Source organism: Odontomachus brunneus, unplaced genomic scaffold (assembly GCF_010583005.1).
Source record: "Odontomachus brunneus isolate Ranch 3 - 2012 unplaced genomic scaffold, Obru_v1 Obru_scaffold_004, whole genome shotgun sequence".
In the NCBI taxonomy this organism is placed as follows: Eukaryota; Metazoa; Arthropoda; class Insecta; order Hymenoptera; family Formicidae; genus Odontomachus; species Odontomachus brunneus.
In genome coordinates, this window is record NW_022639454.1 from 305,028 (window position 1) to 328,230 (window position 23,203).

The 23,203-nt window shown below is 40.3% G+C and overlaps 3 protein-coding genes and 1 long non-coding RNA gene across 5 annotated transcripts in view; 1 reads left to right on the top strand and 3 right to left on the bottom strand.

Moving 5' to 3' along the window:
* Positions 1-6,251, bottom strand: part of LOC116847560 (protein sickie) — a 108,279-nt gene extending 102,028 nt beyond the window's left edge. The window contains exon 1 of the mRNA XM_032822697.1: positions 5,980-6,251. The gene's annotated coding sequence lies outside the window, so the exon portion shown is untranslated. The remainder of the gene's footprint in view (positions 1-5,979) is intronic.
* Positions 6,252-9,334: 3,083 nt separating this feature from the next.
* LOC116847476 lies at positions 9,335-12,785 on the bottom strand. Its single transcript, XR_004378767.1, has 5 exons — positions 12,519-12,785; positions 10,258-10,360; positions 10,035-10,122; positions 9,822-9,902; positions 9,335-9,464 (listed from the first exon to the last, which is right to left on the bottom strand). It is a non-coding gene; the product is annotated as an uncharacterized LOC116847476 (long non-coding RNA).
* A 161-nt stretch (positions 12,786-12,946) lies between these two features.
* Positions 12,947-23,203, top strand: part of LOC116844954 (protein crumbs) — a 41,444-nt gene continuing 31,187 nt past the window's right edge. The window contains exon 1 of the mRNA XM_032817151.1: positions 12,947-13,044. The gene's annotated coding sequence lies outside the window, so the exon portion shown is untranslated. The remainder of the gene's footprint in view (positions 13,045-23,203) is intronic.
* LOC116844974 (serine/threonine-protein kinase DCLK1) lies at positions 13,365-22,425 on the bottom strand. 2 transcript variants are annotated; one of them, XM_032817190.1, is made up of 6 exons: positions 22,049-22,425; positions 20,309-21,394; positions 20,002-20,176; positions 19,612-19,905; positions 19,274-19,516; positions 13,365-18,550 (listed from the first exon to the last, which is right to left on the bottom strand). In XM_032817190.1, the coding sequence occupies exons 1-6, from the start codon at positions 22,054-22,056 to the stop codon at positions 16,805-16,807; spliced, it is 3,552 nt and encodes a 1,183-aa protein (XP_032673081.1). In that variant the 5' UTR covers positions 22,057-22,425; the 3' UTR covers positions 13,365-16,804. The 2 variants fall into 2 exon arrangements, with proteins under 2 accessions (XP_032673081.1, XP_032673073.1); XM_032817182.1 differs by having other exon boundaries at positions 13,365-18,553.

Consider the following 23,203-nt stretch of genomic DNA (forward strand, 5'->3'; position numbering starts at 1 on the left):
CTCTCTCTCTCTCTCTCTCTCTCTCTCTCTCTCTCTCTCTCTCTCTCTCTCTCCTTTTTTCTATCTCTCTCCTGTCATCCTGATATAATCCGCTTGGATACGTTTACTGCGTGGATAACGGACACATGTAACACGCGTGTTTATAACACACACATATATATATGCATGTATGTATGTATACACACGTGGAAAAAAGAAAGCTATAGACTACATTGAAAAGTCGAAAATTTTTTAAACGTTCCAGGATAGAAACTGAAAAGTTTAAAGAAAAAGTTGACTTTTACGTTCACGTTGACGAAATTCTTATGTCTTGATATCCTTCTATCTGCAACGTGGGTGTGAAATAATTCATTTTCGTCGCACTGGTGGAAAAAAATAAAAATAAAAATAAAAGAAAAATTTATAAAAAAATATATATTTTTCTCAAAATATGATATAGCGTAAAACTACAATTAGCGTATATCAATGAGGAACTAATCATGAGAACTTGTTATTAATGAATTGATTGACACATTGAGTGCTTGTGGTGTGTGCGCGTGTGAAAGATAAGATTCTTTCTTCTGCTTTCCAAGCAGAAAAAAGAACACCGCGTAGGACAAGAAGATAAGTGGAGGAGAAGTGCGCGAAGAAAGAAGGAGGGTAGCCTGAGAAAGATTAATATCTCCATCATCAGAAAAGTTCAGCGGAGCCATTTATCTACGTAAGGCCCTGCGCAAGACGCCCCGTGCAATCTCGTCTCGTTGCTTCCTCTTCCTGTTCGCAGGAAGGTCCATCCGGCACCTCGAACGGAAGTTTATTTCACCGTCGACGACTTTCGAGAAAATTCGACATATCGAGAAAAACAAGCGAAAATGAAGAGGAAAAAAGATAGCCAGAAAGCCTGGTTGATACGCGCGTGCTGGATATTGTCTTTTGCGAGGAATTTTATTCGACACTCTTACAATACTTTTTGTTCGGTCTCGATCTCGCGCTGAGCGCATTTAGGTGATTCGATCTCTCTTTTCCGACAGAAAAAAAAAGCAAACTAATTGTATGCAAAGTCTTGCGGATTTTTTGTGGATTTAATGATGGCCAAACGAACGTCGTATTCATCATCGTGAATAAACAACACTAGCCCGTTAAACGCGCACGAAACGAGTAAATTAGAACCTATCTCTGTCTCGCGCTTAGCTTTTGTAGTCCGAGCAGCCCGCGATTATGTCGCGAAACACGCAAACCTGCCACCATCGTCCTTCCCTCCTTGGGGATAAAGCGAGCAAATAGCACGACGGTCTTCAAATAATGATGACTTTGGGCTTGTAATAATGACGCACCTAATTGACAACTGTGGCATTATGCGTTAATAAACATCGATGCTCGCTGGATCAGCAACAGCTGCAAAATTACCGCAGCTCAGCGTCATGCAAATTGTACATTTATCGCTATTGGGATCGCCAAATACTCGAATCATTTGCACTAGCGCTCGTGGCGTTATGCACGGATGTAACACGCGTCCAAATAAGTTAAATAAATAAACAGTGACTGATGATAGTAGCCACAAACAGTGTTCTCTTACTTGAAAGGCCGTTATAACTTGGCTGTGTGTGGTGATAGCAGAGACCACCGACGAGGAAGTCTCGAGCCGTCTGATGATTTAAAAGCCCGTTTGCCGCCATTGACCCCTCTTAATGCGCGTACCCCGCGAGATTCCCTGGTGTTTTCGATCCTTGTTAACTTTCCTCTTCGGATAAGCGCCGCGTAAATACAAACTGTGTAATATTCTATTTGAGAATTCTACTTTAAGTATTTTCTCAAATGTGAGAGAATATGACAATTTGAACGCAACAAAAAATACATTCATCTATTTCTGCATTTAGATGCTAATAAATGTAACAACTGTTTTTCATTTTTCGATCAATGTCCCATTATCTTACCGTTGTATAATTGAATGATTAAACAAGCTCGACTCTTTTGACCGTTAGAACAGACGCGTTACGAGCGAAAGCTATGCCCCCCGATCTTTTATCAAGAAATAGACCCGAACGCTCGGGGCCCCACTTGTGTTAAGAGGATCGCACCGTTCAACATCGGAACCATTTGTGATACCTACTGTACGCCATAAAGATGTCTTTAATGCTTTACGAGGACCGTAAAATGTCTGTATATTTCCTCGCTCGTGTATCTCTGGCACGACAGCGCAGGAAAGCATTGTCGCTATTGTTTATGCATCTCATTAGATGTACTGTTGTCGTCCATTCCTCGATGGAGTAAAAGCTTTCTCTCTCTCTCTTTCTCTCATGCACGATTAAAGTGGCTCTCCAACGTGATACTTTATAAGCCTGGTAAAGAGATTTTACTGGTACTATCTGGTGCACGGTAGTGTCTTTATCTGCTTGTTTCTGTTCGAACAACTTTATGTACCCGTTATGTTTTTTCGGAATATGTAACATTTCGAATACGAACGGTATATGTAAAAGAATGTATAAATTATTTTAAATTAAAGTTTTCATACATACACGCGTACGCAGACACACACACACGATTTATATTTGAATTTCAATTTCTATCGTCTCTACGTTCACAAATATGAAAATTTGTTTCAAATCATCATCATTTTGACAACTCTTTGATTACGCTTGTAATATTACACTAAGACTATTCAAGTATTTTTCTTAAAGAATCTGGTATAACCACAGAATCACAAAGAAACAAGATGGTCAAGGATTTCAGAGGAGGTACAAGTACTACGGTAATCATGCCGCGGACGAATGTCGGGACATTTATCACCGGCGATGTATTTAATGTGCAACCGTTAAATATGTGCGCTAAGCACGCCATGCCACCCAAACACACTCGAACCAACAAATTAACGCCGATATGTTAAACGGCAGGGAGATGAAGCATTCCTCTCCAAGAAGGATCGCAGAGAAATCGCTTTCAGTTCCGACGCGGAAAAACAAATGACTTTCCCACTCAACTTCACTTATTTTACTGAATGCGAATAAAAATCACGGAATTTGCAAATTCGTTCAAGAATATATCGTCATTCATACTAAGAATGAGATATATTTATATGAAACAGTAGTCTAGTAAAGGTTTTTTCTACACATACATTCACACAAATACTCAATGCACTCATGCTTTCTCTTTTATAAAGAGAAAAAATATTTCTGTATATTTAATGTTAAATGTCTCGATGGTTACAAATTAATATTAAATCTCTGTTTAAGTAAGGATGTCGCAATTATTCGAAAAAAACTTAGCAATACTATAAAATCGTAATTAAAAATCATCCAAAGTGCGCCACAATAATTCTAAAGTAAATTAATTATTGCGTTCGCAATTTCGTACTTTTATTATGATCTTAAAGGGCGAACAAGAACGCTAAAAATTAACGATAAAATGTATGAATAGATAGGGATATCTTGTATAAATATATATGATTGTAAATAAAAAAAAGTATCGCTAACAATATCGTTTTAACTCGCAATTGAGTTAACATATTTATTTATATGGTTTAAACGGACGAATAATGCCGAGAAATTGCAATATTTTTAAGACAAAATCACGATAAATTTTCGATGTTATGTTAAAGATATTTTGTTGTCTTCTCTCTATTTAATATTTTTCTAAATATTTAATACAATTACTTCCAACCAAATAATATCTAAATAAATCCGTCAGCCACAAATAGATGACATAAAACCTTTGCGGAAATTCTCGCATTGTTTATATGGCACGACAGTCAACGCGTTCTTTTGCAAACACATTTGTTTAGTTGGCTCAACAGGAGTAAAATTCAACAGATTACTGAAAAAATCGTGATTTAACCGCGACACTTTTGATTTACGAGAACATAATCTTTTTGTCTCGATTGATTTAAAATGTCGTAGTTTATTTTTACTAGAAAAAGGGAGGAAAGAGAAAAAGAGAAAGAGATACCAGACGTAGATTTGATTTCAGTCAAATCGATGGTATGATCACAAGTTTGATTTCTCAAAACTTTTGGGAAACACCCAAACTGATCACGCACCATTATTTATATGTTATTGATTTACAACAAAAAGAAACTAGAAGAGAAAATATAAAAGTTTATTATTGTATTAATTATAGGAGACAAAAAGGTTATGTGAAAGAGATTTAATGTTCACGGTATGTCAATTCGAAATATATGCTTTAGATTCTTATGCATTTTATGTGTAACTTGTAATCTTAATGCTGATTTATGCGAGTTTTCCACATTTTATGGGAATTTGCAATCAGCCAAATTTGCCGGAACATATTAGTTACAAGAAAAGAAATTCATTGGCAACAAATTAAATACGACCGATGCATTCAACGTTCTGATATGTTGGCGCTTATGCGAATGCGTTATGCAATCAAGTCATACGTGGCTCCAAAAATACATTGGTCGGCAATTACCAAATTTGGTTGTATCGACTCCCTTCGCTCGCTTAATTATGCCGTGGAAATATCTACTTTCCAGCGATAATGGAGAACCAACGATACGATTCAGTTCTCTCGGAACAATCGTATGCCCTTCGCGATCTTTTTTCTTTGAAAACCAAATCGAGAAATTAACAGGTTTGTACTTTCTTGTTAAACTAGATTACACATTTTGTTTTTAAAATAAAATAAATATATTTAGTGTTGGAGGGAAAGGAAGAGAGAACAAAGTTTCAGTGCAGCACTAGGTCAACTGAAAAACATAGACCTCAAATCAAACTAGTTCTGGCGAGAATAAGATAAATCTGTTGGCACATCTCTTGTCACGTAATTTCATTAAAAAGTTAATCGCGCAATCGTTCGCGCATTGCGATCGTAGTTATGAAAACCGCAAACGACGGTAAATTATAAATCCGAGTATTGCATTCCGAGAGGCCTTCGGAAAACGTCCTTGTGACGCAACGTTCGCGAAACAATCATTAGCGGCGCGTTTGAGCGCAAAGTCTAGCGGTGACGGCGACGCATATGTAGCAGAAATACCGTTACGCTCCGATAATAATCGCGCCAGGTGTTTCGATACAACGAGTAATTTCGACCTCCAAATTTCCGCGTTCAGGTGAGCCATTTGCAATCATCATTTTCACGGTTTACGTCTTTCGTAAATAACGTTGTCCCCAATGTGAAATGCAGCAATCATTACGTTATTTGCAAATTTCATACGCTCAGGCGGGCGTGAAAAGACGTTTTCTCTTTGTAAATGTGTCATCAAATAACTATTAAGCGTGCGTATATTAAATATATTTTTCGAGAATCTTTTGGTTTTAAATATAGATCCTTACATTCACAAGAAAACTCTCCTGCAGAATTATTGAAATTTTATTTAATCTTTCTATCTCGATGATTCAAAGAGTCTATTAGAAATTTATAAAATGTATGATACATTGCGCTGCTGAATATTTCCTTGATGTGTATAAGTTTCGTGCGAAAGAAAGGGAATAATATGATCTTCAATTTAAATTCGTGCTACCCTCGTATACATACCTGATATTCGTCTGATTATTATTTCCTTACCGTCGTTCAATCGGCGCGAAAAGATAGATTTTGCGTAAACATGGTGAACTTGAATGATGCGGTATTCGTATATACATAGTGCAAGTTAATATTTCAGTACGAAAATTTGCCATTTTTAGCGTCTCCATGCACGCGCGATGCTTAAGGAATATATATATATATATATATATATATATATATATATATATATATATATATATAGACACGCAGTATGTTATTCGCCGCGCCTAAAATTCAAATACGACTGTTGAACTTCGGAACAATGATCACGTAATTTTCAATCGGTTGCCATTTCGTAATTTCAAGCACAATAGGTTAACCGAAATAGGTTAAACAAGATCGAATTCACCAGTCGTGTCACAAGTTATACGGTCATCGAGTACCGTTTCATCAAAAGCCATTGTCATTTAAATATAAATAAATAAATAAATAAATAAATAAATATATATATATATATATATATATATATATATATCATCTCACCTGAGTCAAGAGCGGCGTCGTGCTCGATGTGTGTACCCACGTAAACGTCGTTGACAGCCGGTCCGGTCGTTCATACGAATCACAGGTCCGCAGTAGCGTGCCGTGACAAAAAGCCGCACTTTTCACGATATTCAAGTAAACGCGAACCGTAAGATGCAGAACTATTCGCTTTAAGTGTGTATTCGTGCGACACGACGCAAACCACTGTGCGTATTACAACGTGAAAGTAAACGGCATGATCGCGCGTTATATTCGAACCGGCGGCGACGAGCGGCGAGCGACGACTGCGTAGCGCTCCGTGCGGCCGTAATAGCGCGTGCGCGCGCACGGCTCGCAGGCAATAAAGAGGGGAAACGCGACTACAAAACCACAGTCGCTGTAAAAAAAAAAGCTGTATTTACAAGGATCTAAAAAAGAATGGCTTCTTACGTATAAATACCTTGAAACGGAGAGAGTCCCAACATTTTTCAATTCTCATATGAAATTACGTAATACTATTACCAGAGAGAAGCCTAAGAGCGGCCACCAGCTTGATTTTAGTGGCTAGAGCTAGGCGCATTTTCGAGACGCCATCTAACAAAGTGCGTCTTTACTACATTCGTTTGGCACATTTCGTGGTGGTAACGATAAAATGCGCCTGGTTCGTGCCTGTTGTACTTCCGTACCACATACAGGGTGTTAGTTAAGTATGTTGCTATATTCAACAAAGTGATTCTTTGGTTTATTTCAAGTAAAAAAGTTCATATAAACATGTGTCCTAAACGACTTAGTTTCCGAAATACAGGTGAATTTTCGCAAATGTTTGACGAAACGGTAAATTGCGTTGGAGATATCTTCCTGCATAAATATGCTTTGCTTCCCCTGATAGCCAAACCTGCGCGAACAGATTTCGAGCAGAACTTGCTATCAACTTTTGATGGCAAATAGATAACAAATTTGATGCAGGATCTGTTATATCAAATCTTGCTGTCAAATTGCCGTCAGATATGCAGCAGAGCTTGTTGTCGGATAATTGCTGCAGATTTGCAGCAAAAACCGCGCAGAGCTTGTAGCGATTTGACAGCAGATTGGCGGCAGAAACCGCGCAGACGTTGCTGCGCTGCAAGCTTTGCGTGGTTTTTGCTACAAATTTGGCACCAATTGCCCGACAGCAAGATCTATCGCCAAAACCGTAGTCTAATGTAGACACAGATGGCTATGGTTTTGCTGTGGGTTTTTGATCAAATTTGCTGCCAATCTGCGCGCAGTCTACATTCAATTTGTTTACTGGATTCACGTGAGTTACCATTCGCACGATCGTACCATTCGCACAAAGTGACAAAGTCAAAGTCATAAAATCAAAAATAGACTTTAGTTCTGATGTTGCTGCGGGTCGGTTAGCTTGTGCATACGTTTTCGGGCCAAATTGTTTCAGTCCATCAAAATCGATTTTATCATGTTTAAGTTTACAAATTTTGAAATGGCAAATATGCACTTTGCCTACGGTCTTGCAAATGGTAACTCACGTGAGGCAAGGCGTATTTATGCAGAAAGATATTCCCAACGCAATTTACCATGTCGTAAAACATTTGCGAATATTCACCGCTATCTTCGAGAAAAGGGTTCTTTTGTAAGGAACACTGTTGATCTTGGAACGCCTATGACAGTTAGAATACCAGTATTAGAGGAAGCTGTTCTAACCGAAACAGATTATTATTATACGTTTAAATTTTTTTATTTCGGAAACTAAGCGTTTAGGACACATGTTTATATAAACTTTTTTACTTGAAATAAATCAAAGAATCACTCTGTTGAGTATGGCAACATACTTAACTAACACCCTATATGTAATATTATTATATGAACGGAGAAATTTTTCTATAAGCGAGAGTGAACCAAACATTGAAGGATAAAAGATAGACGGTTATTGGCTCTATAGAAGAGTTCTGTGATCGTAATGCGTAAACGCGGCGACAAAATGTAAACAGATTTATTAAAGAAACTGACTAATTGATAATTAATAAGAAAAGTAAATATGGAAAGTATCTATAATGGTCTACAATTTATATAATTTATATAAGAGTATAATATATGTACTGTTATTGTGCACAGACCATGGTGAAGAGGCAAATGTCACGCATGCGCTTTAGACAGATAGAACACTGATATTGAACAGATAAGGATAAACGAGCATTGTCTGCACCGTAGTGTTGCGGTACCCCTGAGAGCTGCGCTGTTCATATATTAATATTACACATATGTTCCGTACAATGACAGTAAGTTAGAAAAGGACAGACGTCCAATCACTCTGTTCTTGTCTCACCGTTGATGCGCAAACCGCGCGATTTTTAGACACGAAGCAAGCTGTTTTTGCGGATAACAACTCCGCAATACTTTTGCGAAGACAATTTCGCAATGATTTTGCGGATAACAACTCCGCAATATTTCTACGAAATTCGTTCGCAACCTTTCCGCACATACGATTCGGTGAAATTCGCAAACCTATCAAATTAATAATCGCGAACGTGAGCGAATGAAAAATCAAAAATTATGAAAATTGTGATGATAAAGATAAAGATTCTATTCAAAACTCACGCGAAGAAAATGTTATCGCGTAAGACGTTTGTCTTCGTTCGATGAAACTTGTCAAGCGCCGCATAAGTGAACAAACAACTGCTCACATATCTAATTTGTATACATCGCGTTTTTCTAGAGGGATCAACGCTCGCTAGCATTGTCTCTATTGAATTCTGCGTTAGGAAACTCTAACTCTAAGTGAAAAATTGAAACCTGAAAATTTTCTAATGATCGTGAAATTAATTTTGCGAGCAGTTTATATAATCACTTAGATCGCTTCGCGTAAGTGTCGCACGATATCGAATTTTACTTAATAACAAAGCACAAACTCTACTTTATGAAATATAATCGCGATTTAAGCTCACGCGAGAGAAAAAATTGAGAAAATTAATGACCGGAAAATCTATGACGCGAGTGATGTGATTGCGCATTTTGTGGCGCAATCTCTTTGCGCGTTGGCGCACTACTCGAGACATCTCGAAGATCGCATTCAATAAAACTGTATAATTTTACAAAATTTTGAATGTTTAGAGCGTATACTCAATACTTTAAGCGTCTACCAGATAGTGTTGGAATTTGATTAATCAAAATTTCCTCCAACAAAAATCGTCGACCAATCAATAATCTAAGTTAATCAATTAATAAATATATATACATTGGGAGAAAACTATTTCAAAATTTATTTGCCAAATTTATGTAAAATATGCATTATCACTAATATTATTTGAAAAAGCGATCTTCCAATTGTTTCGAGCAGTGTAATTTTTATTGGACGGTACATACACATACTACAACTACAGCAAAGTAAATCGTATTTATTCGATAAACATATTCTACATTGAAAGACTTTTTGTCTGTTTATTATCAATATGTTTCTTATTTTGACTCACCAAACCGCCAATCAAGGTAGCCACATTCAGCTTTCGTTTCTGAAACAGAAAAATGCCATTTCGCCGATTAGATTCGTACATTGATGTCGATTTGAGTGAAGAAGTTTGAATGATTAAAAAAAAGTAAGCGCGATATTTTTTATGCTAGAAGAATATTTCGGAATGTATTCACACTTGGAATATTCCACTTTCCTTTTTTTCGACGTTGCAAATAAATCTCTTAATTAGAACAAATCAAAATTTTTCAAGTGGTGATATTATTCAGAAAATATTTTTCCCGCGTGTAATTACGATTTAACGCGATCTTTGATTCGATTTAAATTATCTCGATTTCGAGCAAGAGAATTATCAATCTTGTCAGATTTCTAATTACAAATGTTAATTAATAAAGCTTACCTTCGAGCTAACCCCACTCGGCTCGAGCCAGATCCTCTGGCGCAGTAGCCTCTAAGAGTCGGCTGGTCGTCTGTTTCACCTCTGCAACAGAAAGCAAATTTAATTTAGTATTAGACACTATAATGGAGGCACTAAAGAACTCGATTTCAAACAAGAGAATTTCCAGTTTTATCGGATTTATCGAAATTATGAATTCAAATCAGTGAAACTCACCTTCGCGCCAACTCTGCCAGGCTCGAGCCGGATTCTCTGACGCAGCAAAGACGCATTCTCTGATCTCGTTAAAGTCGAGTTCTCGTTTCTGCAACGAAAAACGGATTTAATTGACTATTAATTAGTTACACAACGATGGAGGCATTAAGGAACTCGATTCCAAACAAGAAAATTTTCAGTTTTGTCAGATTTTTAATTATAAGTACAAATAAGTGAAGCTCACCTTCAAGCTGATTCAAAAAGGCACGAGCCAAATCTTCCAGCGCGGCATCACTTAGGCATCGCATCCCCTAAAGCCGCGTGACTGTGTCTGCTCTATTGGATCTCTGTGACATAAATTTAATTTAATTTAGCAATTTAATAATTTAGTATCAATTAGTTACACGCGACAACAAAATAAGAAAAAGAAATTGTCGTAATGTCACGTTCGGGTTTCTTCCCAATGCGCAATAAGAAATAATTAAATAGCTGAATAAAGAAGCAATAATACCCGGGTAATTAATGGATGATGATATTAATATCTGATCGACAACCGTATAATAATATCCTGTAGTATCAATTATTAATTACACACGACAGCAAGACGAGTTAAGGAAATCGTCATAACGGCACGCTCGAGTTGCTTCCTAATACATAATAAAAATAATTAAATGACAACCGAATAAAGAAGTAATAATATTCGAATATTAAATGATAGTGATAATAATATCTGTTCGACAATCGTGTGATAATATCTGAGAATAGATAATAACGAAATAATGATAATCGAATAATCGGTATAACAATACCTGGACGACAGCTCTAACAAAAACTCTAGGCTCCACAAAGGCTAGGGAAACGTATCGTCGTAAGCAGCTCGTGTCGCTGACTGAGCGGCGCTTGGGGGAGCGCGCGGCCGGGTCATGTAAACACGCGTGCGCGAGCACGTGCTCGAGCGTCACGCCATAACACTCTCAACCGTCGAGATGCACGTCGGAAGCTGCCGATGATCTAGTTTTGCGCTAGCTCGCATCGTGCCTACGTAGCGCGGTCCGCTCATCAGTGATGAGACAATAGAACGATTGGACGTCTGTCCTTTTCTAACTTACTATCATTGTACGGAATATGGACGTAGGAATATTTGGACGGAGTGTAAAATATTTTTATGGGTGCGAGGTGTGAAACCAGCGCGGTGAGAGGAAATCTTCGTCGCGGTCATCTTTGGTGATCAAAAGTGACACACACACACACACACACACACACACACACACACACACACACACACACACATATATATATATATATGAGATATGTGTATACATAGATCGAAGATTTTAACCTTTGTGGTGAAAGATCCTTATGGATAGGACTATATATTTCGTAGTAGATGTCGGGTTGTTACGCGAAACATTGTAAAAGCCAGAGAACCGAGAAACCAGAAAAATAAAAAACAATTAGAATAGGAACATAAAAATGGTAAGAATATCATTTTACAGGTATGTTTTAATATAACAGACAGTTGCAAGTCAGGGTAAAACTTGATATTCACACACACTCATACACACATTCATATATTCACATACATATTCATTTTGTACATTTTCCAATACACTATATCAAGACATTGCTCCGTGATATAGACCGCCGCCATATTTTGATTACTTCCGACTTTCATTCTTCTCACCCCTGTGGCTTCACTCCCCGCGAAATACATTCCGTCCAGATATTTCTACGTCCATGATACGGAAGTACAATTAAGGTGACCAGACGGGGTATATATCAGTTGGACACGGGGCAATTGGACACAGTCCAATCACAAGTCGCTGTTCCAAGGGACCCTACAAATGTTTCTAATCACACGATGCTGTGATTGGTTGTATCCAAATGCACCGTGTCCAAGTGCACCGCTCCCGACCAGAAGTCCCGATTTTTCACTCTTTGTCCTGAATTTTTTCGAGTACTATTCGGGACATCGATTTGTCATCATTTTCAATAATTGTCAAATAATTTTCGAATCTTTTTATCCCCCTTCCCCCGCTCCACATATTTATGAAGTGTCCCGAATTGGGAGCGGTGCACTTGGACACGGTGCATTTGGACACAGCCAATCACAGCACCGTGTGATTAGAGACATTTGTAGGGTCCATTGGAACAGCGACTTGTGATTGGACTGTATCCAATTGCCCCGTGTCCAACTGATATACTCCCTATATGAACGACGCCGCGACCAAAAAGAACGCGCTCTATGAGATACTTCTCTCTCCGTATCTTTTCCTAACAGCTGACGCAACCGCCCGAATATTCCGCATCTCTCTCTCTCTCTCTCTCTCTCTCTCTCTCTCTCTCTCTTTCTCTCTGATTGTCATCGCATTTCTAATTCTCGTTCAATAAATCCGACGATCGCCCGATTCTATTGCTACTTGAGCGAGTCCATGTTATTAGCAAATATAAGGGACGTCGGCGCAACAAGCACCGACCGCGAAGAGAAACGAGAAGATTACTTACGAATGACGTTTTCATGATACGCCCCGGCGATCGTACATCACTATTCTCGACACTCCCGAGATTTATTAACGTGCAAGACTTACTTTCGACGAATAAAAGACGCGAGAAACGCGGAGCAATGTTGATCGATGTGTGCCTATAGCTGCTGCTTGGTACGAAAAGATCGAGCATTTCGCGCAATTCATTACCAACAGCTAGATGGAAGCATGATGACAACCTCGTATTGCGAAACGAACGCGATTGGTTAAAACGTCCGCCGTACAGATCGCGTCGTTGTAGACGCGACCTCGTTCGCATCACTGGCGCGTTCACATTCATGCACGTTTAGCACTTTCGGCACGCTAATGAACTTTTGGTGTACATGCGTGATTGACAGCGCGCGCGTCTACGATCTTTTCATGCCGAGCAACTGCCATGAACACAACGCTCTGTATTACATACGTCTTTCGTTTGTGTCCTGTGAATCTCCTGCGGAAATAAGTATTAGAGTGCCGAAAACAACGACATACGGTCGTCAGGACATATCGTAAGTACATTATTACGGAGTAATCTTCTCTCTTCTCGACACATGCAGCCAAGGTGACCAGACGTCCCGATTTTTTACCCTTTATCCCGAATTTTTTCGAGTGCTATTCGGGACACCGATTTGTCATCATTTTCAATTATTGTCAAATAATTTTCGGATCTTTTTATCCCCCTTCCCCCGCTTCACACATTTATGAAGTGTCCTGAATTCAGGACTGGGAAATCTGGTCACCTTAGTAGTAATGATCGAAGAGGTAGTACAGATCGGAGAAAAATCGATATGGGTAGTACAGCAACGGAGAGAAACAATTTTGAAACACGTTGGATTTGAAATTTAGCAATTATATTTTCCAATATAATTATAATAATAAGCTTCGTGTGGCAGTACATTAAATATAAATATTTGCGGGTGCTTCTCTTATGACGACGTGTGGTCATCATTTAATAATCGTAAATGTAAGGTAATAAAGTAGAAACTCTTATGCTCTCTCGAGCATTGCGCGTATTGATACGATCGATTGTGCACGATTAACACGCGTGTATAATTTATCGATCTCTTCTTTATATCACTGCTGGCAAAAATACTTCATGTCGACTAATCCAGTCAATCAAAATCTCAAATAATTCAAACACGAACTTTCTACCGTAAATTGTATATAGCAAATAATTTTACAAACACGAGGGGAAAAAAGACAATTATATATTTTTTATGCGTTCACCAAATACGTTTTACGCATTAGAAATAATACGATCAATTTTATATATAAAATCGTGATTATATATAGTCAATATTGTGATAGATAGTGAAAAATATATTTTGCAAGTGGCTTCGCGAGAATCACGAAAATCAATCAATCAATTTGAGATTTGTACAGATTTGATTAGAAGTAAATTTTCTTAGAAGTAAATAATCTGACGAGATTAACATTGCTAAAACGTGTGGCATAAGTGGCATTTGCCTTTTAATTCATTCTCGCGATTTGCAAAACCGAGAAACAGATACAACTAATTTACAGAGACAGAATAAAATTGCCTTATCTATGTAACGTTTGCTTTCACATGCGCGAATACTATATCTATATATTTATACTTGTATAATATAATATAGATGATATAATATAAATATCTAGTTAATGCATTTCAATATTTGGCGTGAATCACGTTTGAAACCTATCGTAGTCGCGCGAATCGGTATACTTTGTTATGATATTAAGGATATATTAAAACAACAGAACAAGAACAGAAAGTACTTACTAGCATTGGTATAAATTCTAAAAATAAATCCTAAAAATCGGAATCCCGCGGCAAACGCGAGCGCATAAACGAACGTACGAGCGAAAAAATCACAGTAACACTGCTATTTTTATCGTTTTATGAGTAATCGAATCCTATGTCGTTACGATTATGTACACAATTTGTCGATATACATCGCATACGACCGCGTTACAGAAATTGTCGGAAAACTGCTGCAGGATTGGCCATAAATTAGCGACGACCGAGCAACAAAGGGCGCGACGTGTCTCACAATTTTCTGTATTGATAAAGTCGAGTCAAGAGAATCGAATTTTTTTATTTTCAATTAGCCAAATTTTTAACTCAAAATCTTCTCTGTTATTTATGATATTTAACTTTCTACAAATCTTATATTATATGTGTATTTGTATATATTATATAAATTTTCCTTTCTCTGGATGGAGCTTGGATAGAAAACGTTGAAGAGTTAAAACTTAAATGTAAGAAATTATGAGCACGATGTTGAGATAAAAATATTTCAATAAATATAGCTTTCTTGCACATCTGTTATGTTGATCATTATTCCTTGGTTTGAAGAAAATTAAAAAATGGAAAAGGTTCTTAATTAAATAAATCACTATGCACTTCTATAATTGATATATCGTATGTATCTCACTAAAAATTTTAATTGCACCAATACGATTGCATTCCCCTTGACTTGACAGAGTTGACGCTCGGTTCTTGTCTTCATCTTACAAACATCTATAAAAATAATTTTAATAAGTCATTTCTCTTTCTTTCTCTGTCTGTCTTCCCATACGCAGAGCGTGTTCTTCTTTGTTAGTTTCTATCGTCGTCTTTTATTGCTTGTACGATCTCGCGATTCAACGGCACCTTTACAAAAATAATCGTTTTCTCGCCCTTTCTTGAGCAAATTTAATTATGCACTGCACACTTATCTCGGGCGTCTCAGAATTGTACGATTTGTCGCCCTTTGTCTCTCGTTAAGAAAATTCTCACGTTCTTTGTAAAACTCCAATCACTAATCGCTAATTACTATTTGCTAATCGCCAATTGTTAATCGCTCGCACCTTCTCGAAAATCAAATTTAACCCTCTCAATCATTATTTGAAACCTCTCGGTCCTACATTCTACTATCTGAGGAAATTTTTAGTCTAAATAGCAATCCTTCCGTCTAAAATTGCAAAATCTACTTCTACTTGGAACAAATTTCTTTCGTATTAAAATGTGTGGAAACAAAATAAATAAATAACTGTAAGCTCTAAAGATCCTCCGTATAATATTTGTGAGCTCATTTCCAAATCATCTTAATAAGCCAACTTAACAAGGAATATAAAGTATATATATGTGTGTGTATGTGTGTGAAATAAAAGTATACGTGTTACAAATGAATCCACACACACACACACACACATATTATACTGTTAAATTTATGTTTCTTTTTCAAGTACGGATTCGAGATGATTTAAGAATAAGCTCTTGAATTGTGCTTTTTTGTACATCAACACGCGTTCTGTTAAAACTTGTTTCGCGTCACGGAGCCGAAAGGGTCGATCGAATACTCTTCCATTTACTCGCGTTTCATCTACATCTAGACTTACGTAGACATCCGATACAAAATAACCTACATAAATGCATTTGGCATGTTTTGTTCTTATTTCGAAGCTCGCCCGATTGTTCGAATCTCGATCGTCATCACTTGTATTTAACTTACTCTTTACAGTGCCGTCATGATTCTAGGACGATTCGGTTCTATCAACGTCAATTAACGCTAAACCGCGATCGACTATACTTTTATTATTCTAATTCTAAACTAGCATCTGTCTCTCTAGAAAAGGACGAATTGCAACCAGTATTAATTGCTAAAAGATCCTTCCGATTAACACTCCGGAAATTAATACTGAAATAGTACAATTTTCGCACAACTTTTAACCTGGTACCATCATGTCCATTGAAAACGCATTCTGCGATTAACCATCTTTGGTCTTCCTCGGATATTCAGTTGCAAATGCAACAGGAATTCTATGAAAATACATATAGTTAAAAGAAAGGTTTCGCGTGTTGAGTATAATCTACGTATTAATTTTAAAACATCGGGACTGGAGAGAATCTAAAATCCGAAGAAATTTAAATAAGTTTAATGCAGGTGTGGTTTCTTAAGAATCAAGTAGATTTCCACCACACAATATTTCCTTTCCTTCCTCCTGCGTTGTGTTATGTCAGCATCGCTTCCTTCGTGCTCACCATAACATCTACGCGGGCTTCCATCTGCAATCTATGAGAACCATGTAACGCAACACATTTCTCCAACGCGCATACAAAATGATGAGGATCTTTCAAGGTCTTCAAACGCACGATGCTTGGACTTGCGCGAACGCGTGGGCTTGCATTCTCGGTCGTTTCAAGTGCTTAATTACACCTTTGGACTCTATCGTTCTCGCCCAATAGATAATTCTGTCCGCAGTGGCAATTAAAGTTCGGCACAGCTTTGTCTGCTGACCGTGTCATCACTTTGTCCTGCTCGTGATTAAGCTCGCGTTTACCACATTCGGCCGCACGTGAACATTCTGTCGGTTAGATTTGCTTCTGCTAGCGATCGTCGAAGCATCCGCTACTGACCTGCGGCTCCTCTCCGCCTCTTCGTCTTTGCTCTTGTTCGTTTCCATTGACTTGTTGGCACGAGCCGTCGATTTGCACGGGATCCTGCCAGTCCTGGTATCCGTCTCGAGATAGGTTTTCCTCAACGGTTGCGGTGTATAGTACAAACTGAACCGCTTCGTTTTAGTCGCCATCGGTTTCTGGCGTTCGGCAGTGCCTTCTCTCAGCTCGTCCGTAGAATTAAATTTGCGCGTCACTACTTTGTCATCGCCGACCGCTTCTTCCTCGGCCGACGACTTCTTGGCGGTGCACGGTGAAAAGCAGCTGTATCTCTTATTCTTGCTCGTGTGTTTCGAGTCTACCTGACCTTTTTTACCGATGTATCTCTCGTACCGCAACTTGACCGGCTCGTTCCTCGTACATTTATTCGTCTCTTGAATTCTTGGACTGCCGCTGCTGCAAGTCTTCCCCTCGGCTTGATTGTCCAGCTTAACTGATCTCGAGGTCGAGTTGAGAGCGGCGATACGAGTCTGCGGCAGAGATTTGGTAGCAGACTTCCGCACCCGATGACTACCATGTGCCGTGTGTTTCGAAGGGATTTGCGGAGAAGAATCATCCGGGAGACGACCGTTGTCATTAGTGTCGGCTACGTAGCGGAAGCTCACGTTCTCGAAGCTGTCGGTCGACTCCATACTCTGCGTCGAGCTGGACTTTCGACCGCGCGCCAATCGCGCAAACTGGATATTCACGAAGCTATCGGAGGTTTCGATGTCGTTACCGCCGGTCGAACTATGGGACAGGCTGCTTTCGCTGGATGTCGACACGACAGCGGTCGACACATTGCTGTTGCGAAAGTCGTCACTGTCGAATAGGTTCCTCCGGTTACATATCCTTCCGTTGCTATCGAGGGTGCGCTTGGACGACAATTTTGGCGTCTCGCAATGAATATCAATGTCCAAGTACTTGGCGGCCTTTGGTGTATTTCCGTTCTTCTTGTCGCCTCGACAGTTTCTGGGAGTTGCCGGAAGATTCTCGGCAATCTTTTCGTCGCAATGTATCGACGAATTGCTGTTATAGTTGCACGTGGTCGTTGTTAGCCTCGAATCGTTTTGTAACGACGATGAATTAAGATTCTCCGGAATGCTGTTGAGTGACGATGCGGCGCTGCGCGATGTCAAACGACATCGCGAGGTTTTATCCTCGTTCAGATTCAAGTTCAGATTGTTTATTAGGTCATGCATCGAGCGGCTAAGGCTGTGCATATCCTGAAGGAATGCCGAATCACCGTTATCGTTGTCGTCGTCATCGTCGTCATCATCGTCGTCATCGTTGTTGCTGCCAAGCTCTTCCTTCTCCTCCTCTTCCCTGCGATTACCATTGGCAAAATCAATCTCGTCGCAGTCTCGTCGCTCCTTTGGCGATCCTTCCCGGAGCTCGATACGCTTGACAGGAGGAGCATCAACTAACTTCCATTCGGTTCTCGCGCTCGTCCTGGCAGCTTCTGTGTTCGGCGAGTCCTGTCGGTTGCCGCGCTGCTTCTTGAAATCGAATTCAAAGGTCGCCAGCCTTATCGGCTTACGCTGCTGATCCCAGTGTTGCTTCGCCGTGCCGGTGGGTGCTGCTGATGCTGGGGTCTGCTCGCCTCCTAGAAAGCTCTGCTGATATACAGAGGCGGGGCAAAAGAAAAGAAAAAGCACTGCTACAGATACAGCAAACCACTACGAAAGCTTTCTTTAGTCTGTAATCAAAGCTGACGAAGCGCGATGGGAGAGGCGTTGTTTCCGCTCGATCACGACGTTACGGAAACTCCATCCAGCGAGCAAAGCGTAGGAAACGTCGACGACAAACTTTGTTGGAAACAATCAAGTTTGATAACGCAATCTTAGGTTGCATTCCAAAACATCTTTTTCGAGGAAAATTTTACTTTTAAATCTATAGTTCATGTTACATACGCTATAGACTTAAGAGTAAAATTTTCCTCGGAAAGGACGTTTTGGAATGCAACCTCAATCAATGAAATGTGGTCGATAAATGTGACGTTAAAGTCGTGATCGATGTATCGACATTCCAAACGCTATACCTACTAGAGCCCTTTTCCGTATAGCGTGCCCAAAATAATAAATTCGACAGCGAACGTGTGACGTGGAGACGAGCGAAAAAAAGAAAGAAAAGAAAATCGATATTAATCGCGCATTGTTTCGTCTTGGTTACGTCTTGGAATGGGTAGGTGGGTAAGTGAATAAATGAATGACTGACTAAGTGAATAAGAGTGAAAGAAAGAAAAAGGAGTCAAGCCATGCTGGGTTGTGGTGAGACCAGGATGCGGGAAAACCTTCTAACTTATGGTATAGTAATCGTATGTTATCAGTGACAGTTACCGCGAGCCACGGATGATCTAGCACGTCTTCGGCACTGAAACGAAGTTCGGGTTGCGCCTGCAGCATGTTTGAGATGAGCTGTTTCGCAGAGTCGGATATCGCGTCCCAATACGGCGATGTAAACTCGTATTGTCCGCTTAGAATACGTTCAAACAATTCTTCCTGTTCGTTCTCTGGCGATACGAACGGCGGGAAACCGCACAAAAGAATATACAGAATCACTCCAGCAGCCCACACGTCGATCTGAAAGGCGCACAGACGAAAGAGAATCGATTTAATAAAAAGAACTGCTGTGTCGATGTTGCCTTCAATTCATCATAACGAGACCCATCGTGTACCTTCAAGCCGTATCCAGTTTCTGCGAGAATTTCCGGGGCTACGTAGGTCGGTGTACCACAGACTGTGTACAGTGGTTCTCGAACTACCTGCGCGAGTCCGAAATCACCCAATTTCAAGCACCTGACATGACTGCCATCCATTTCGACTAAAAGGTTTTCCGGCTTTACGTCACGATGCACAATATGGTGCGAATGTAAATAAGCCAGAGCGGATGTCAGATGGCTGATCATCACACTGGCCTCCGCTTCGGAGAATTTCGTCGCGGCTGCGATCGCATCGAACAAATCTCCTCCCTGCGAAATGAGAAAAAATTTGAATCGCTATAAATTTTATCTATACATTTCTCACTTTGATACATAGAGAATGTTGCAGTAGCTGCGACGACGCACCTTTACAAGTTCCATCACTAAGAACAGCTGATTAGTAGTTTCCTGCTCCGCGATCAAACTGATTATGTTTGGATGGCAAACTTGTCTCAAGATCGCTACCTCGCTCGCCAACATCTCCTTGCCTTGACATCTGTACATGTCTACAATTTTTACAGCATATTCTGCACCGGTAGACCTGAAAGTAACATCGATACGTTTCTCTCAACTCGATTGCTCGTTATCCAAGCTTTGAATAACGGTACTTAATTTGTCATCATGACAAACAATTTGTTTGTTGCACTACAGCAAGTTGACTTGGTCTACTCACTTGTGAATGCAATGCCTAACGACGGCAAAGTTCCCCTCGCCGATGATGTGACCCACGGCGTAATGCAGCCTTAACGGCTGTGGCAGTATCGAAGAGGATGGACTGGGAGTTCTGACTTGCGGTGTGGTGAGCGTCTTCTTGCCGGACTTTCTTGGCATTCTAGGCATCGGACCACTTTGACGCTTGGAACTCCAGAGACATCGTCGGAAACTCTGCACGTATTTAGTTTCCTCAAAGTCTAGCTCGAAATCCTCCTGGGCGGATTTTTCCGGGCCGTACGCCACAAAAATGTCGTCGTTCTGAAAGAACTGCTCGAGCGAGGTGACCTGCTGACCCGACAGCGTATAAACTTTCCTCACCGCGCCGGAGTCGAGCTTCACCGCCTCCGTGATGGCCTCCATCGCGTGCTCGAGACTAGGAGCGTTGCGTTTGTTGAGTAGCAATCTTAGGACCTTACGCGGCTTGGTGCCGTGGCGAATCAGCGTGACGATGCGCGCTTTGACGCACAACGGGATCGCGCTGGTCTGTCTGCCGGTGACGGTGGTGGTGGCGGTGCCACCGCTGCCAGTGCCAGTAGCCGCCGGGGACTGTGGCAGTCCCGACAGGGAACTGCCGCGTCTGACTTTGGACGATGAGTACTCCACTTTCTTGAAGATCTCACCTTGACCAGATACCACGTAACACTTGCCGTCTTCTAAATCGCTCACGCTCTGCACTTTGCGACCGTCCATCGTGTAAATAGCGCGAACGCCGTTTGGCAGAGTCACGCTCGATACCAAGGCGCGCGTCAGATCAGACGCGAGACTGTCGAAACTGCGATATCGTTCTGGCGTCACTGCCATCACCACGCCGGTGTAATATTTGTCACCGTTGCGGAAGAAACGGACGCGTTTGGCCTTTTTGGTCAACGGTGTTCGGAGGACGTTCAAAGTGTGTCGCGATGTGACGTCCAGTATTCTCTCATCTAAGCTGACTATGGTACTGGACGAATTGAGATCACCACCACTCCCATCACCACCGCCAACTGTTGAGAAGTTGCCATCGCTGGAAGGTGAAGCGCCTTGGCTCAATGGTTCTTCCATCATTCTATAAGAATGTGTGCTTCTTACTATATAAATATATACTTATTTATCATTTAATATCTGATTCTCTTATGTAAATTGAATGCAAGCCAACCTAGGAGAAGAAGGAAAAGAAGGAAAAGGAGGATCAGTTATCGCAACTAATCATTACACTTTGCTTGAGTCTTCACAAATTGTACACATTTAGATACAGTGTACATATAGCAGTCTTACTCCAGCAAGTGACACTTTTCTCCAACAGATTCTATGATTAAAAAAATATGTATACATATATGTGTGTAATATCAATTACATACTATACTTTTTTTAAAATTTACCAATGCACCCGTACCATAGAGCATTATCGTACAGACTCGTGCCGTTACACAACTATATAAACGGATCTTTGTAATTGTATTCTGACTTTTTTTTTATCCTTTCTCCGAGGCGGTATGAGTCACGCTTTAGAAAGTACACTCGACAGATGCAGTTGAAATGAAATTTTACCTGAATATTGAACAGAATCGTGCAGCGACTAACGAGAAACACTGATCCAGGACGCATTGGCGGTAACGAGGTTGCAAGCGTAAAAAAAGGAGAGGGAGAGAAAGAAGTGACATGTCGACAACGAGAACAGAATGTTTAACCTGACCCACGGATCGCAGCAATTTGCACTCACTCGCTCATCTGCTTCCAAGTCGAGCAAAACCAAGTTCGTCGATCGCGTCTTTCGGTGGGACGGGATGGAACGAACGGACAGTGTGAATCACCACCAGCAACGAGTTAACATCTTCGCTCTCTCGACGTCTTCAGCCTGCCACTACCGAACTACTGCCAGCGGTGGTGGGAACGCGCGGAGGGACGCGAAGCTCACCGGGTGCGGCCGAGTACCATGTGCGATGAACCGATGAATGTGAACGTTGCACTGACGAGTCAATCTCTGACTGCCATTTCGTTAAAGGAGCAGGAGTATTTTTTCTTTCCAGTCTTTCAAAAAATTCAATCAATTGTATTTTCGAAAGCTTATCCTACTCTCCTGCGTTATGTAACGGATTGACTTGTTTTTTAACTTGTCCGGTTCGTCGTTGAGTCGTACTACTTAGAAACGAAGGTCTCCTTTTTACCGTTCTGCAGTTTATATGCGGCACTACTAGATGCCGCCACCTGCAGTATAATTCTTCAAGTTTCTCATCTTCAGATATCGTACGGATCATTTTATTAGCTACTAATAGCATGTTCGACTGACTCTGGGTTAACCCACTCTGGGTTATTCAGCTTACGTTTATTGGTCAAATAAGTACTTATAAGCTTTATGATTAGCTAGTAGAGACTTATGACGTCATTAATTGCTCTCGGAGCGATTAACCCAGGGCCAGTCGAACACGCTATAAGCATCTGAGGATAAATTTGGGTGCTTTCCAATTGCTTGAAACATCTTGACACACACGTATACAAAACCAGTTTATTGATCACATATTATCTAAAATATTTTGTAAGATAATATGCAACCAATAAACTGGTTTTGTGTAACACAGTGTATGCAACTGGAAAACACCTTTTGAAATGATCTTAAATATAATAACGTGTTCGACTGGCTCTGGGTTATGGCTCCTGCCCACAGGACGCGGCAATAATCTTCTAGCTCTTACGGAAAAACAACATATTGGCTGTCGCGCGGCAAGCATTACCGCGTCCTGTGTGCAGGAGCCATTAATCGCTCCGAGAGCGATTAATGACGTCATAAGTCTCTACTAGCCAATCATAAAGTTTATAAGTACTTGTTCGACCAATAAACATAGGCTGAATAACCCAGAGTGGGTTAACCCAGAGCCAG